Source organism: Carassius auratus, chromosome 9 (genome assembly GCF_003368295.1).
Source record: "Carassius auratus strain Wakin chromosome 9, ASM336829v1, whole genome shotgun sequence".
NCBI lineage: Eukaryota > Metazoa > Chordata > Actinopteri > Cypriniformes > Cyprinidae > Carassius > Carassius auratus.
This window is the reverse complement of record NC_039251.1, coordinates 7,376,634-7,394,164: the sequence shown is the minus strand read 5'-3', so window position 1 is coordinate 7,394,164 and position 17,531 is coordinate 7,376,634. Positions and strand designations below refer to the sequence as shown.

General features: G+C 35.4%; 1 protein-coding gene across 5 annotated transcripts in view; it reads left to right on the top strand.

Moving 5' to 3' along the window:
• The window catches only part of cobll1b (cordon-bleu WH2 repeat protein-like 1b), a 53,659-nt gene that overhangs the window by 23,739 nt on the left and 12,389 nt on the right, over positions 1–17,531 (top strand). For all 5 annotated transcript variants that reach the window (XM_026271179.1, XM_026271178.1, XM_026271180.1 and 2 more), the window contains 6 exons: positions 6,029–6,220; positions 11,508–11,715; positions 13,914–14,139; positions 14,256–14,315; positions 14,864–14,958; positions 15,165–15,383. In XM_026271179.1, the coding sequence (XP_026126964.1) occupies positions 6,029–6,220; positions 11,508–11,715; positions 13,914–14,139; positions 14,256–14,315; positions 14,864–14,958; positions 15,165–15,383 (1,000 nt within the window). The remainder of the gene's footprint in view (positions 1–6,028; positions 6,221–11,507; positions 11,716–13,913; positions 14,140–14,255; positions 14,316–14,863; positions 14,959–15,164; positions 15,384–17,531) is intronic.

Here is a 17,531-nt window from a genome sequence, read left to right as displayed (position 1 = left end):
AAGCACTTGAACAATCATTTGTTAAAAAAAGCATATATATATATATATATATATATATATATATATATATATATATATATATATATATATATATATATATATATATATATATATATAATATATAATTTTTTTTTTTTTTTTTTTTTTTAGCAATACGAAATGGCTCTTTCCTACAGTCACAGAATTACACAGAAATGTAGTTGCTGTGAATTTTTGGTAAACTATTTTTTTATCTGTATATTAAATATAATAAATTTCGAATTGCATTTAAAAAGCATCCCAGGATGCACCTCGTGATGTTGGTTGATGTTCAGAGTAAGCTATAATCTACACAGAGAAGAAGGTCAAAAATAAGCGTTTCCATAATTCCCATTCATTGATTTGGGACAACTGTTGGTTTATTTTTTTTCATTACAGTTTGTATTTTTCACAGATCTATTGGTGATTTATTCACATTTTGAAGCTGAGCAGTGGGGGATGTGGTGGTCCGTTCTGGTATTTCAACTATTCTAGAAATGAGTCTCCTGGCCTGAGTTTGCTGATGTCTTTGATCTGAGATGGTCTAAATGTTGTTGTGTGTGTGATCCCAGCGTTAGGATCTGTCTTCTGTACGGTAAACGCACGACTGCCTGCTTTGAAGCTTCGCCTTGCTCTTGTTTCGAGGACACAGAAGTTAGCAGAAAATTCTGTTCCGATATTTATTTATTTATTTATTTATTTATTTATTTTTAATTTTTTCTACAACAGGTGTTTTGAATATAAGAGAGTTGAGGTGTGATCTGCAGTGTTCACATGTGACCGAATGACTCTGAGTTACACACCGAGACATTGTGGGTTTGGCTTATTAATTAATTAAATTATGTCTGCAAACATTCACTGACACATTAGTCATGTTACTTCACTCTGTTGGCCATTAAATCATTTTCTTTAAATGACATCATGTTCACCCGACTTAATTGAGTACAGTTGCTTTCTCTAGCAGTATCTAAGGCTGTTCACACTGCGCACACTACAGTATACATACTGTATAAGGTGCTAATAATAGTAATGCCGTATATATATATATTAGAATAATGAATATTAATATTATTATTGCTTGTATTTGCCTTTTGTATGTCACTGAGTGTGTATAATACAAATGTAAACATCAACCAACATCACAAGGTGCATCCTGGGATGCTTTTTAAATGCAATTCCAAATTTATTATATTTAATATACAGATTAAAAAAAACAGTTTAGCAAAAATTCACAGCAACTACATTTCTGTGTTCTTCTGGCACTCTAGGAAAGAGCCATTTCGTATTGCTTAAAAAAAAAAAAAAATATATATATATATATATATATATATATAAGTATAAATGTTACTTAATGTATATAATAGTAGTAATCAGTAAGATTTTTTTGGTTTGGAAAAATTAATACTTTTTTATTTATTCAAAAGTGGCAGTAAAGACATGCAAAAAAAAAAAACATCAGGAAATAATCGCAATTTCAGATACTTTTTTTTCTGTCTGTATATAAAACATTTATCAGTTTCCACAAAAATATGAGGCAGCACAGCTGTTTTCAACACTGATAATAAGAAATGGAAAAATATAGACTTCTTTAAGAAACATCTTACTGACCCCAAACGTTATGCTCTACATGAACTCTTCTTATAAAATACATTTTCTCGATTGAAAATCAACTGGTAATTGGATTTCAAAACAACTACAAGTGTGTATTGGATAAAGCTGATGAGCAGTCAATTTCATGTGATAGATTTATTTTTCTTCATAAAAGAGTAGGATACGGCAAAAGATCGGGTTTTTGCTGCTTGTGTGAGGAACTCGTGTGTTTGTAAGAGCTGTAGTTTATTGGGGAGGTGTGGCTGTGTTTAATGATAGCTGTCTGTGCTGATGATGAATGAGTTTAGATCTGGAGCGTTCCTCTGACAGTCAAGCTCAGACACGCTTGCTGTGTCACTCACCGCTCTGAGATGGTGATAGATCAGGGTCAAAATGTCTCACTGGAATCAGCCTCTCATATCTAGTCGTATCTAGACCCAAACAACCACACAACTACTGTACTTATAAAGCTTCCCACAAAGTTAAAACATCCATCATTCACAAACTTCCACACAATCTGTTTATTAAACTTTTGACCTATTTGCTAATGCTTTCAGCTTCAAAACGGTGTTTAAAACACGTTGTACCATGCCTTTCCACGGATATTGTCAACAGGTCAGCTTTTGTGTTTGCAGCCAGTTGCATGTTTGCAATGCTCTCATGTCAACAAAATAAGTCAGACAATGCTTCTGTGAAACTCTTTCTCATTCAGATTCAGCTGACAGCAAAACTGCCGCCACGTGTGTGTGCCTTTCATGTCTCTTTATGTACAGATTGACTAGAATACATGCATCACATATCTGGAATATCCAGACTTGAGAAGGTATTTAGAAAGGTAAGATGAGGATTGGTTTTAGTTCAGGGATTTATATTGAGCATGAAGTGTAAAGGTAATATTAGAGGTTGCCATGAATTGCACAGACGCAACATTATGCAAAATTGAATGTTATAGCACCTAATTGTCTCACAAACTGCATTTTAGTAGTTTTATGCTCTGCAGCTAGTAATTCACTGCAATCATGTTTACACTCACTGCATGTGAACCCATAATTAATGTCATTCAAATCCAGTTTACTTTTGTGGGGTTTTATTTATTTTTATTTAATGATGAAGGCATCACACCAGCAATGTTGACATCTTTTTAATTTAAATAATTTCTTCCAAGTAATATATGAATGTTCTGTGTGCCAAATTGAGGTCGATTGATCACGTACCATTGATCAATTTAGATTTTCTTCACGATTTGTCAGTTATTGCAAAGCAGCTTTACAGAAAGTCTTGCTAATGTATATACAGTATTTTGATATCTTCATGCCTTGTAGTCGTATTTATCAGATTAGACCAGTGCGATTTAATATTGTATACATTTATTTAAGGAATAAAAAAAATGCTGTTGAAATTATTTGTATGTAGCTGTGCAATAATATACTTCACATTTGTGACCCTGAAGCTTTTAACCAAAAATACATTGTGTGGGTCAACGTTATAGAGTCAAAAATCATTAGGATAATAAGTAAAGATCATGTTCTTAGAAGATATTTTGTAAATTTCCTACCATAAATATATGAAAACGTTATTTTTGATTAGTAATATGCATAGCTAATAACTGTATTTGGATAATTTTAATAAGGATAACCTATTTTTCTACATTTTCTTTTAATCTTTTTATTTATTTATTTATTGCACCCTCAGATTCCAGATTTTCAAATAGTTTTATCTTGACCAGATATTGTCAGATCATAACAAACCATACATCAATAGAAATCTAATTTATTCAGCTTTCAGATGATGTCTACATCTCAATTTTGAAACCATTTAGATTATTCATTGCAGGATTCAGGATGGTTTGATAAAGCTGTTATGGTTATAGGGCAGACAGTTTGAAACCTTTAAATATCAGCGTTGTGCATGCAGTGTCTGGGGCGATATTTGCGCAGGTGTCTGCGTGTGAGTTTACAGACAGATTTGCTGTTGAAGTGATCCCATTAAAGTCCTATTTTTTTCTTGTATGGTGTGCAAAGTCCCGTTATGTTTTTTTTTTTTTTAGTGTTTTGATCACAGATAGCATAGATAAATTCAATTAATCTTATAAAACTGATTCTATTCTGACTCTTATTGCTTGAAGTTCCGCACCTTTAAAGAGAAACATTTTGCCATTTATACTACAAATAAATCTTTAGGTGTAGGTTGTTGTGCACTTTGGTTGACACTAATGGGACGTTTGCTATTTGAAACGTCTGTTTTGAAAGTCATGAGTGTGTCTGCTTACCATGTCAGAAAGCCCTGTGTTTACTTTGGCCTGTCGTAGCCACTTCAAACATAACACGCTATGCTAATGCACACATTTCAGGGGCTTTCCCAACTTCCTGCCTAATGTTTATGCTCTGCTCCTCGGGCCTGGACTATTCCCGACCATCCTTAGGGAATCTTGTATGGCAAATAAAAAAGCCAGGTAATTGATATAAAATATTATCTGCTGCTGAGAGACATTCGTGGACTCTGTTAGTACTTCAGCAGATGGTTGCTGGGGATTTATTGTGTCTTTGATGCCCACTGCTAAATACACAGATGTTTTGTTGAACAGAATTTTCAGTCATTCTATCGTCTCTCTGGAGTCGTCATATTTGGATTAAATTGACATTCAAACAAACCTTTCAGCTTCATTTGGTAAAAACGGCCTGATTTGTTCAATGCCCTGTAACCTATAAATGACCACATTGAGCAACAACGTTTTTGGACAGCATTGTGTAGTGCTAGCCTAAAAACCTAATAAGAGTTAAAGAGATCATAGGAATCAACTGTTCCTTGATCATTTCCTCCCAGTCCTAAAAGGAGTCAATCAAAATTAAACTGCAAAAAAAAAAAAAAGGGGGTACCTTTTAAAATGTACTTTATTTACCCCTATAAAAAGATTCAAAGTAGTGCCTTAAGTAAACGCTCAAGGAGAAATGTAGCATCACATCACTTGTTCACCACTGGATGCTCTACGGTGAATGGGTGCCGCCAGAATGAGGGTCCAAACAGCTGATAAAAACAATATAATCCACAAGACTTCAGTCCATCAAATCTGCTCTGATGAAGAAACAAACTGATCTGCATATTGGATGGAAAACTTGTATCGTTTTAATTTTTGAGTGAGATATTCCTTTTAAGGATGCATATCGTTAAATCAGAAGTAGATACTGTATAACATTGTAATTTTAAGGGTACTGCCCTAGTTATAAGCTGTTGTACCCTTAAAGATAACATTTTTGATTTTTGAACGCTGTTGTTGAAGGATGGTGTTAAACTATTGGATGTGACTGCATTGTTATTTCACATGCAAAGAGGGTTTTTACATGGAAGTCTTAAAGTCACAGTAGCTAAAATCAGCTTGTTCAAAAACATGGAATATACTGTATGCAATTACATGCATGTGAATGCACACTGGTATTGCATTGCGTTCCTAAATGTGTCAGACCGCAAATAATAATGCAGTACAAGTCACTGTTGCACTTGTGGTATTGTCATATAGCATGCATTAATGCACTACAATCTTGATTCAACGGTCCGTATTCTCTAAATTCAGTGTGTTCAACAGGACTGTGTTTTTGCTATATTGGCTGAACGTAGGTTTGTGAAGTTGTGCACAATGTTTCTGGCTCATGGATCAGACATAGTGTGAAAAAATGGTCAATTAATGATGACTTCTACTAATTACTAACAGACCTCAAAGAGAGACAGTGGCTGAAACTGTGGTGGCAGTCAGCTTCAAAACTGAGACGGTGACTTTTTCTTAACACTTGCTGCATTTAAAGAGACCAGCTCCATGCTCGGCTTCCTCAGAGCTTCATCCTCGTCCGCTGGAATGAATGAATAACATCACTCCAGTGTCTTGTGACTTGTGTGTAAAGTGCATCCAAAGCCCTCTTATTAAATAGCTGCTTATTCGAGTGGAGAAGAATTAATTTCTTTCAAGAATCATCATGCAACGTTTTCAAACTAAAGCTGCTCGTTTTTCGTTTACAGTTAAAATTGTTAAAGCAAACTGCTGTTCTGATGCAAATAATACAGTGTGAAAACAGATCTGTGCAGCAGGAGGATGCAACTGAACTCTGGTTCAAACCAAGCGATCAAAATGTGTGTAAACAGACCGATGATTTATGGTAGTCTGTTCTAGAGCAGATGTTTGAGTACAGCAGGTGAGATTGAGTAACCGAGTATGTGTAAAGTCATGTCTGATCACTCGTCTGCTGTCTTTATGGATCCCCCAAGCAGCTATTTTCGACATTCGCTAACAGGCATACAAGCAAAGCTAGTGTGTACTTGAACAGGGAAAGAAATCCTGTTTGTCAAGATTCAATTTGATCAACATCAACATTATTTCAAAGTTAACTCTTAATATTTACATTGATTGAGATGTTTTGTCCTTGTTTAACAGGAGATCATCGAAAAACAAAGCAGCTCCTCCACCTCCTGTCCTGAAAGGTCTGCATGCTCCACTGCTGAGTCACAAGCTCCCAGTTTGCCCTCACCCTGCCATGGAGCAGAAGGAGAACCTGCTGGAGCAGGACCTGACTCTCACCGTGGTCCTTCCTGAAGGGCTGGAGAAGACCACGGTCATCCACGGCAGGTGAGGGGTCTGGTGGGGGTGTTTTATGTAGAGGTTTCCACTGGGGACAATACCTGGTACTTTTTTTCTTTTTTTTTTTTGTACAACCTCGGTTGAGGTTCTAAGTGAACCATACCATTACCAAAACATGACGTGTAAACTCTGCTGATCACTGATTGGCCGGACAGAATTGTCACTACATGTGAATAATCCCGCCCACTTTTACACAATACTAAACTACAGTGGAAATGCAAACCGTTCCAAGCTGAGCCGAGTCATACCATGCATGTTTAAAGAGAAATGAGGTCAAAGCAATATAACTTTGTAGTTGTGGTTCCTGTGGGTCTTAATTATTATTCTTTTAACACCGTAAATTCATAAATAACTAGTACAAAAATTTTCCCATGCATTTTAAGTAGATTCAAGCTACTCTCTCCTCATTCTAACTGATCAGTTTATTTTGATGTTATTTATACACTGTTTAGATTTATTCGTTTTTGTTTTTATTTTAGATTATTAAAATTGTTATTAGAAACTACGATATTTTAGTAGCTATCAAATCGATTAATTGCAATTAATCACTTCCAAAATAAGTTTGTTTATGTAATATATTAGAGTTGTCAGAAGTACCAACTTAATTTCCAGTCAGTTTCTGATTGGCCACTGTGTTCATGCACTCAACAGATAATGACTGTGATTGGCTACAGTTATCATTGCTTCACGCTCTTTAATTTCTTACACATGAGCATTTATAAATAATTTGTTAATATACAGTACATGGTACTCACACACACATTATTTAAACACAACCTTTTATTTTGGACAGGATTAATCAACTTGTCAGCCCTAATTGAAATGTTTCTGTTTGACTTTTATTTTTATTTCAGGTTTAGCTTCAAGTGATTTTAGTACTTCAACTACAACTTTTTTTGTTAATTGACATGGCAACATAAAGTTTTTTTTTTTTATCTAATATTTTCATTTCACTTATTTTAACTTTTTTTTTTTTTTAAGTTTATCAACAACAACACTGTCACTTATTAGCAGCAAATTTTCAAAAGATTGAATTTATAATTGGTAAATATTTTAGACTGATAGCATTGAAAACCGATCCGAATATTCAGATGTGCTTGAGGAATTTGTTGGCTATTCTTTAGACACAACCCTTGACATTTTGTGGCTTTTGCAGAACTTTTTTATTAGGACACAATGCCAAAAAAACACTGTTGCTATATTAACATTGTGTGTGCCCAAACAAGCGACCGTTGCTTACAAATCCTCTCTTCTGATCTTACAAAACTAGTTCTTTACTTTTTCAAATAGCACTGTTCAGAAAGTTTATGATGTAATCCTGTTGCCTTAAAACTATTTTGAACATGGTGCTTGTCTGACAGAACAGAATAAACAACCATTTGAGCATGAGTGCATAAAAACACTGGTTTACTCGCAGCTGTTCATTTCTTTAGTCCTAACAACCTGAAAGATTATGGAATTCTCCGTTTTACAGAACTTCATATTTAACGACTTTTCTTCACTTCTGCATGGAAGGTGTTGGTCTCTGAGCTGAGCTGTATGTGAGATCATGAAGCTGTTCTGAAACGAATGGGATGATTGCTGCGGTGAGTCAGCTGGGTGGGGCGGTGTGTTTCTCAATGATCCTGCAACAAATCAGGCCTGCTTTGGGTTCAAGGAATGAGATGACGTTACAGGAATCCGGCATCTCTGTACACTGTTTGTGATTATCGTTGAACATTTTGATCGATTTCAACAGTGGGATCATTTGCTCAATGCCCTGCTGTACTCTCTGTACCAGGCTTAGTGTCGGGCGTTTTCTGTCCTCAACACTTCATCTCACTTCATCTAAACTGTTAAAGGTGTGCCAGAAAGACCTTTTTGAAGTGGGATTCATTTTAATGATCGGCCAAATACCATTACAGTACTTCATATTTTAATCCAGTTCTGCATTACCTCCTTGCAATTATTGCAAAATATAAATTAAAGCGATTAAGTGCATCATCTGGGCAGATAAGGGCGGTTTTATGATACCCTCCCATGCTCCTTTAACCACACCCCAGTGGTTTGGGGATGAGGTTGGCTGCTCCCTATTTGGTAACACCAGGGCAGGCCTAAATCATATCCTTTCAGGATGCAAGGTTGCATTGACAGGTTCAGGTGGCGGCATGACCAAGTCCTGGCCAAGCTGGCTGAATCCTAGAGAGGAGTAGGGTAGCAGCAAACCACATGCCCGAAACTCCAAAGTTGACACTGGGAAAAAGAAACCCCTTCATCAATCCCGGGAGGGAGTGGCAATTGTTGGTCTTGCCAAGAGAAATAACCACAACTACCCTCCGGCCAGACATTGTCATATGGTCAGCTGAGGTTAAGAGTCTTCGCCATTGAGCTGACTATCCCACGGGAAAAGGAGGCAGGCTGAAATGCTAAGGTTTACCCTGTGGAGGTTGTGATGCCAGGGTTTCATCAGTAGAGCAATGGTGCACGTACTCTGCGAGTCTGGCATGTTGGGGGCAAACATGAGGCAGAGGAAACCAGCTAGTGCCTGTGTCTCTGGAGGAAGGAGAATGTCTGGGGGCTAACACCACCATCTATATATATATATATATATATGTACAGTATATACAGTACAGACCAAAAGTTTGGACACACCTTCACATTCATAGAGTTTTCTTTATTTTCATGACTATGAAAATTGTAGATTCACACTGAAGGCATCAAAACTATGAATTAACACATGTGGAATTATATACATAACAAAAAAGTGTGAAACAACTGAAACTATGTCATATTGTAGGTTCTTCAAAGTAGCCACCTTTTGCTTTGATTACTGCTTTGCACACTCTTGGCATTCTCTTGATGAGCTTCAAGAGGTAGTCACCTGAAATGGTCTTCCAACAGTCTTGAAGGAGTTCCCCGAGAGATAGTCATGAAAATAAAGAAAACTGTTTGAATGAGAAGGTGTGTGCAAACTTTTGGTCTGGACCTTTATGAATGCATGCATGTGTGTGTGTGTGTGTGTGTAACATTATTATATGCGCGTCGTGGCCAGATCACCACTTCAGGTGTGCATTATTTTTCTAATGATTCAACGGCCTGGGGTCAGTTATTCCGCTTATACTATGGTTACCAAACCTCAAGGCATCCAATGATTTATTTAAAGGGATTTTTCCAGTTTTTGTACTTAAATCTCTATTGTGAGTAGGACTTTTTCTTCTGCATCTCATTCATGCCTCTTTTGCTAGTACAAAAATGCTGTTTTAAAGCTGGTAATGGAGGCTTGAGCCGTTGATAGCATTCTAATGCAGTTATTATTGAAGTTATTAGAAAGAGAGCAAGAGTGATTGACACACACAGAGAGAGAGAGAGAGCTGGTGTGAATTAGTGAATTAACATGCCTCTGTGCGTCTCTAAACAGCGCTGTTATTACATCGCTAGGGAGAAATGGCATGTGTAGCCTTTAAGTAAAAGGTAAAAAGGCTAACTGATCAAATCATCAGGGTATCGCTGACAACACCTTTATTTGCAAACTGCATAACCGTTATTACAGTTAACTATGTGAAGTGATATGAATTGTAATGCGGTCAGGAGATTTGCCTGGAACTACGTTCGCCGTGCTTTTCCCTGAAAATAATTGCACACCTCAGAAAGTTCATCAGCCAATCAGATTCAAGGATTCAACAGCCCGTTGAATGTTTGAATCTGATTGGCTGACGAACGTTCTGAGGTGTGCAATTATTTCAGCGCTGCCCTGATAGTAGTATAATTTATTTGTTATTATTATTATTATTATTATTACGTCTTTCAGATGAGACGTTAAACCGAGGTCCTTACTCTCTGTGGTCATTTAAAATCCCCTGGCACTTCTCGTAAAGATGAATCAATCAATTAATTAATTGATGAATACTTCTACTAATAATAATGATGATGATGATGATAATAATAATACATTTACTATTATTTATATTATTAGTATTATTATTAGTAGTATTAGTAGTAGTAGCAGTAGTAGTAGTAGTAGTAGTAGTAGAAGTGCTAGTAAATAATTTATTATTATCATTATTATTAATAATATATTATAAAATTGAACAATTTATATTTTAATGGTTTCTACATAATATAATAATATTTATATTTTTAATAGTAGTAGTAGTCGTAGTAGTCTATAAAAATATATGTAATCAAATATTTAATTATTTTATTTGATCTGATCCTAAAAATACTGCATGGTTGTGCTTTGACGATGGGTTGGTAGAGTACAATTTATTTTTCCCCTGCACAATCCTGATCTCAGATTTCAAGATTTCTTTTCAGATTTCTGTCATCACCATTTAATCATCGTTTTATTCTGTTCTCTGATCCTGAACACCTGTAAATGAAACCGGATTTTCCTGTTTTCAACTTTATTGCCCCCTTCATGCTAAAACTGAAACCAAATTCAGTATAGGATTAATAATCAAATTCTTCACCTGCTTTCCTAAATTTGTGCCACCCAAACCCGCTGGCCTCCCACTTATCAGGATTAAATGATTGGCTCTGTGTTTCCAAAGCCATCGCAGATGCAATTCAAGAGCAGATGGAAAGCTTTGTGTCATAATCTGTCTCAAAAGGATTTTCCACACTTTCAGTATGCAATGTGTCAAGCGTATAGGTCGTGGTTTCTCTGAAGCCTGTGGGAGCCAATGGATAAGAAACCACTTTGGACATGATCCTTATTGTTCTTTCACACTTCGTGGTTCAAAATGAATGCAATATGAAAGGAAAAGTTCATGCAAAAATTAAAATTGTCAATATTTACGCATTAATTACAGCAAACCAGTCTGCTTTTCCATGGAAAACTAAAGGAATTTTGTTACAGGGAAGAAAGGCGTGCACAGATTCTTCTGAATTTCCCTTTTGTGTTCATACTGTATCAATGTTGTGGTGAACACTTGAGAAACAATCAAGTGAAAGACCGCTGACATGCATTGGAAACCCCTGCAGTAAAACATCATGCATGCAAATCCTAAATGCTTCACAGATAGCAAAGCTTGTGTCGTTAACTTTGACATTTGCAAACTCCCCACAGCAGAGTCACATGTTTCCTGGGGCTGTGACTCAACAAAATATAATGGAAAAGATCTTTCACAGATCAGATGCTTGTTTCCTAATGGAAAAGTACCCCTGATAAAGTCACTTTTGTCATCGTTTACTAATTTTTGTTGATTTTATTTCTTCTGGCACACACAATGAGATGACAGCAAAGGGCTTGATAGCAACTGATATTCACTTCTTCTGCCTTTTTTGTGTTTTTCAGCCAGCCCATGATGGACCTGCTGGTAATGCTTTGTGCAAAATACCACCTGAACCCGTCTGGCCACACCATAGAGCTCGTCACCACCAACAGAAACCATGTGAAGTTCAAACCCAACGCCCTCATCGGAGCGCTAGAGGCTGAGAAGATCCTGCTGAAACCTAAAGGCATGGAGGACAAAAGCAAAAAGACAGGACCCCAGATGCCTGAGGTATTCTCATGTACAGTTCATTTAAATATGAATTCAGCATAGCCAAGTCACATTTACTTATATAGCACGTTATACACCGCAGATCTTCACAGTAATAAACGGGAATATATTACAAAATCTAGTTCATCCATCACGAAAAGTTGTCCATCATGAAATCATAAGTGTGCGATCTTGTGTACTGCACATTACAGAGAATACAAGATTAAAATAGTGCACGCAGTACATGCATAGTATATACTTCAGCAGCATTCAAAATATTATTATCATTAAGAAATACAAATATTTACTGAAAATAGAATATATTGCATAGTACACGTACTATATACAGTACATCAGCACTAGTTATTATTATGAGTAGTAGTAGTAGTAGTATTTTAAGAAATGAAGTATGAAAAAATACAGAAAATACAAAAATAAAAACAGTACACATACTATATAGTATGGCTGCACGATGTGTCGTTTAAGCATCGATATCGCGATGTACGAATCCATGATAGTCACATTGCAGGATGTGCAATGTAGGCTGTCATAGTTGATCTGTTATTCATTAACTGTACGGGTCAGCTGCTCCCTGGCCCTTGACGAATGTGATTCACAGAGAGCGCATGAGAGAGAGTGTGGGAGAGAGAGAGCGTGCGTGAAAGAGAGACAGAGAGAGAGAGAGAGAGAGAGAGAGAGAGTGCTTTAAACAACGCTGTCTTGCTCTCTCTCCCTCGCGAATTCATTGACTCGATGGTGTCGATGTTTAAATCATTTAAAATGAGAATGTAAATCGGCTCACCCCATTTTTGTTGGTAAGAAAAAATTTGATTAGATTTCATATCGCAATATATATCGCAGACAAATAAAATCGAAATGTAATTTTTTTCCCAATATCGTGCAGCCCTACTATATAGTTAAGCAATAGTACAAATAATAATGTTATTATTAGTATGTAAAGTAATTAACTTGCATATTATTTACAGAAAAATACATGTGCACGGTACACATACTATATACTTCAGGAATATTTAAATAATCATAATAATTATTATTATTATTAATATTTATTATTTTAAGAAATGAATAAATATTAACAGATAAATGTATTGTGCACGGCACACGTGCAGATTCTAGTAAAACTATTTCATCATCATTATATATATTTACAGAGAATACAATTTGCAAATAGTGCACACCGCAACATTTTATCCTTTAGCATTAGTAAAAATGTATTTTATTAGCTTGTTATTCTGAACTAAAAAATGTGTATTTAGAAACCAAATATGATCCATTTGGATGCTGACGTCAAGCTGAAAAGTTTCTGTAAATCTTAGTGTTATGTCATGTTCATGTTTTATCGTTTAGTCATGAGTAAAAGCAGATCTGCTCTTCCACACCCTGTGAGATGAGTCTGAAGTACATCTAGATGACTCTAGATATAAGCGGCGGAGCATGACCGTACCATGCTAACAGTCCACATCATAACGAACAACAGACAATATCACATTACACCAAATAAAAAGCATAACTCTCATACCAGCTCTGCTTCAAACCCGTCCTGCCATCTACTGTCTACATAGGATAGCATATGCATATATAATATCTATGTTTTTGTTTGCATAATGCGTGTGTATACTATACTGTTTACATGATGTATATTTCAGTGCTTCCCACAGGTTTGAGATATACTTGCATACTTGCGAGTGCTCCTTGAATGGGACACACATTTTAATGATAATAATAAAATCCATATATTGATTAATATGTGTCAAATAATGGTTTTAGTCTTTACTTCCTGCGGAGAAGCATCCCAGCCAGAAACTACAATAGTTTACGATGAATGAAATGGAAAAATGAAATTCAACTAAATAAAATTAAATACATTGTATTCTGTAAATGGAAATAAAATTAAATACAATTGTGTAATCAAAATACTAATAATGCCCAGAGGAGAAAAAAACAACTTTTAATTATAAACAAGGCCGAAATACACTGGGACTCTTATTTTGAAATGTAAATAGTAACACTGCAACATGCAGCACAAAAATGCAAAAATGTTTCTCTGTACATACTTAATATTAATTAATATACTTGGACACAAGGTATATTAGGAATATAAGACAGCACAATCAACATAAGCATCTCATGAGTTTTTGAAACCAACCGCACAAAATCCTTTCTAAAATCCTTTACTTTCCTTCTCTTGTCTCTTTCAGGCAACCGTACGATTAGTAATCGACTACAAGAAAACCCAGAAAACCATTCTCCGGGTGAGTCCTCGGGTTCCTCTACGAGAACTGCTTCCGGCGATCTGCGAGAAATGTGAATTCGACCCGCAGACCACGGTTTTATCACGAAACGTCCACTCTGAAGACACTTTGGACCTGAGCGGCTCCCTCAATGATTTTGGCCTGAGGGAAGTGTATGCGAGAGACACCAAAGGTCAGAACCCAGTGTGTGCTTATGCTAAGTACATTAAAATGACTCGTATGAAATCATGCACGACCGGTTTCCATAAGGTCACATTGAGATACTCATTTTTGTTTTTTTTCTTGCAGTTATCAGCCCTGTGAGTCCTATTAGTCCAGTAAGTCTGCCTCCATCTCCGACTTACTCAGGTAAGTGATGTTAAATACACCACATCTTCCATTTTATTGGAAAAATAATCAGCCTTCTTTCCACAGTTTTTACATGCAACTTCACTTGCCTTTGTTTTAGACTAGACAAATGTCCATTATCGATATGACTGACTGTATGCTTGTCATATTATTGTTTTTTATTATGAAGCATCTTTGAGCTCAGCAAAGGCTCTATATAAATTAAATAATAATAGTAGGAGTAGTAATAGTAATAATAATAATAAAAAGGTTAAAAATATTGACAACTTTAAAATAAATAAATCAATGATTATAATAATTTTTAGATTTTTTAAATAATTTTTTTTTAATTTGTAAAATTTAAATACAAGTTATTCCAAATATTATAAATACACTATTTATTATAAATATTATAATACATATTATTTATTTGAAAGTGATGTCATTAAAAAAAAAAGTAGCATAATTTCTCTAATGGCTTAAAATCTCCTTATTATATGAATGTCCTGTAAATAATTAGTTAAGGGTGTCTAACAGAACTAAACTAACTGAACTGCATCGGATCACAGAAGTATTTCATCACGGGAAAGAGAAAATCCAGAAGGAGAAAGAAAAGAGGCGATTCAGCTTATTTCGTAAAGGAAGTAAGAAGCAATCCGAACAGGTGAGTGTCTATAAAAGAGACCGATAACATGCTTTGAGATTTTCTGGTGATGTTGGGATAAGCTTAAAGGTGTGTGTGTGTTTTCACTTCTGTGTCAACATTCCCTGGTCATATTTGTTTTATGCAAATGGTGAAATACTTTACTTACTCATGATTGGCTCTGGTTGGGAGTGTGCTAAATTGTGATTGGCTGTCTGTGGTTAAAGTCTACGACCGTGAGTGCACCAGCATCTCCAGTGCACAGGAAGCAGAGGCCGGTCAGCTTGAGTTCCTTCAGCGCGCATTCGCCCATTACATACGACTCCAACACCATGCCCTCCGACATGCCAAAGAAAAGACGAGCCCCGTTGCCGCCGAACATGATGTCACAGAGCATGCCTACAGACCTCGGTCATCAAACTGCTGTGCAACTCGAAGGCAACCAGGTATGTAGCGCTGTTCTGGGCTCCAGTTAATATTAACTAGCTTGCCACGAACATGCTCTGGAGTCCAAAAGTCTGAGAGCACAGAGGAAATATGGGATTTCTTTCATTTAAATACGTTTTTGGATCATAAGAAAGCAAAGAATAGAGTTTTGCATCAAATAAGGAAGGATTCTGCACAATTTCACCAGGATTTTCTTGGGTCAAAATGATTGAAGCTTAAATGCAGTACAGGGTCATCCACAAACATGAAGCTGATTTATTATATTATATTATATTATATTATATTATATTATATTATATTATATTATATTATATTATTAGTTCTTGTAAAAAAAATTCTATATTTGTAAAATTTCTTTTGTATTAGATTATTGCTTCTATAAAAACAAAATATGTGAAGACATTGGACACTTCAACTGCACTAAAAATGTCTGAAGGTCATTTGCATTGCATACAAAATATCAAAGTAAAAGGAAGAAAGACAGCACAAATACTTCTAACAAAATATTGAAATAAAAGGTTGTTTGGTAGATTTAAATGATAAAAGCATGCCTTGGTTACTAACGTCACCGTTAATGACCGTTAATCAGCTGGTGTTTGGTGATTTTTTTTTTTTTCAGTGGACGTTTGAAGTTAGTTCTTCTCAAAGTGATGCAGACATTTGTAATTGTGGTTTACAGTGGGTTTCCAGACACTCTTAGGTGCCACTGTAAGTAAGCCTTCATTATATCTTGAATTAAAAAAAATATAAAACAGACAAAATATATTTTGTTTGTTATAAAAAATAAAAAAAAATCTATAAAAAATAAAATAAATGCAATGACATTCAGACCTTTTATACAATGCAATGCAAACTATACAAAAAAGAAAGTCTTTTAAAGAAAAAAAGAAGACAAACTATATTTTGCTTGTTATAAAAAATATTTTAAGACATTAAAGGTGCTGAAGGGAACTTTTGTAAAAAAAAATTTTTTTTACATATTTATTAAACCTGTCATTATGTCCTGACAGTAGAATATGAGACAGATTATCTGTGAAAAAATCAAGCTCCTCTGGCTCCTCCCAGTGTCCTATTGCCAATTGCAGAAACTCCATCGCTCCCGGTAAAAAAATAACCAATCAGAGCTGCGGTCCGTAACTTTGTTTGAGTTCAAAATGTAGAAAAATGTATATAATAAGCGAGTACACCATGAATCCATTTTCCAAACCGTGTTTTTGGCTTGTCCTGAATCACTAGGGTGCACCTATAATAAGTGTTTATATTCAGACTATTTTAGATTGCTTCGGGGATACCGCGGCGGAGTAACCCAGTACCTTTGTGATTCTTCATAGACATAAACAGAGAGAAGTAGCTCCGGCTACGATGTTCTTCCGCAGGACACAAGCAGTTCTGTTTATTAACCGCTAGAGCGTCAAAAGTTACCGACTGCAGCTTTAAGTGTGGTTTAGGTTCCCAGACACTCTTAGGTGCCACTGTAAGTGAGCATTCATTATATCTAAAATATATATATATATATATATATATATATATATATATATATATATATATATATATATATATATATATATATATATATATATTAGTGCTGTCAATCGATTAAAAAAAATTAACTAATTAATCGCACAATTTTTTTTAAATTAATCGCGATTAATCGCGATTAATCGCAATTAAAAGACTGAAACTTTTTGGATATGTAAATGTAAAATGTAAATAATTAATGTAAACTCAAGACAAAGAAACTATTTAAATTCAAAATATGATTGTTTATTGGAATTTTTGTTTAACTTGTAACACAGATTTTCTCATGTAAACAACATACCTGCAATAAACCATCAATATCCTCCAAATTAACTGTTGGCTTGAAAGCCATATTTATTACAGAAATAAAAACACAGGCATGTAAGTACCATTTGAATTTCAAAACAATCAATGCCAATAAAAAACAAAAATGATTTCCATGTTGAATTCTAAGTGGACTGCAAAAAAATTCCAAAGTATAGTCATTGCCAGTGCTTTAAGTGGCCAGTATGCACCTGTACTCAGTACGGCCACTTCCAAATATAGCTCTTGAGAGCGTACCGCCACCTCTCCGTGCGCCCATAACGTGCTTGTAGCGTACCGGTACGCTCATTTGGACATCTGTTTTA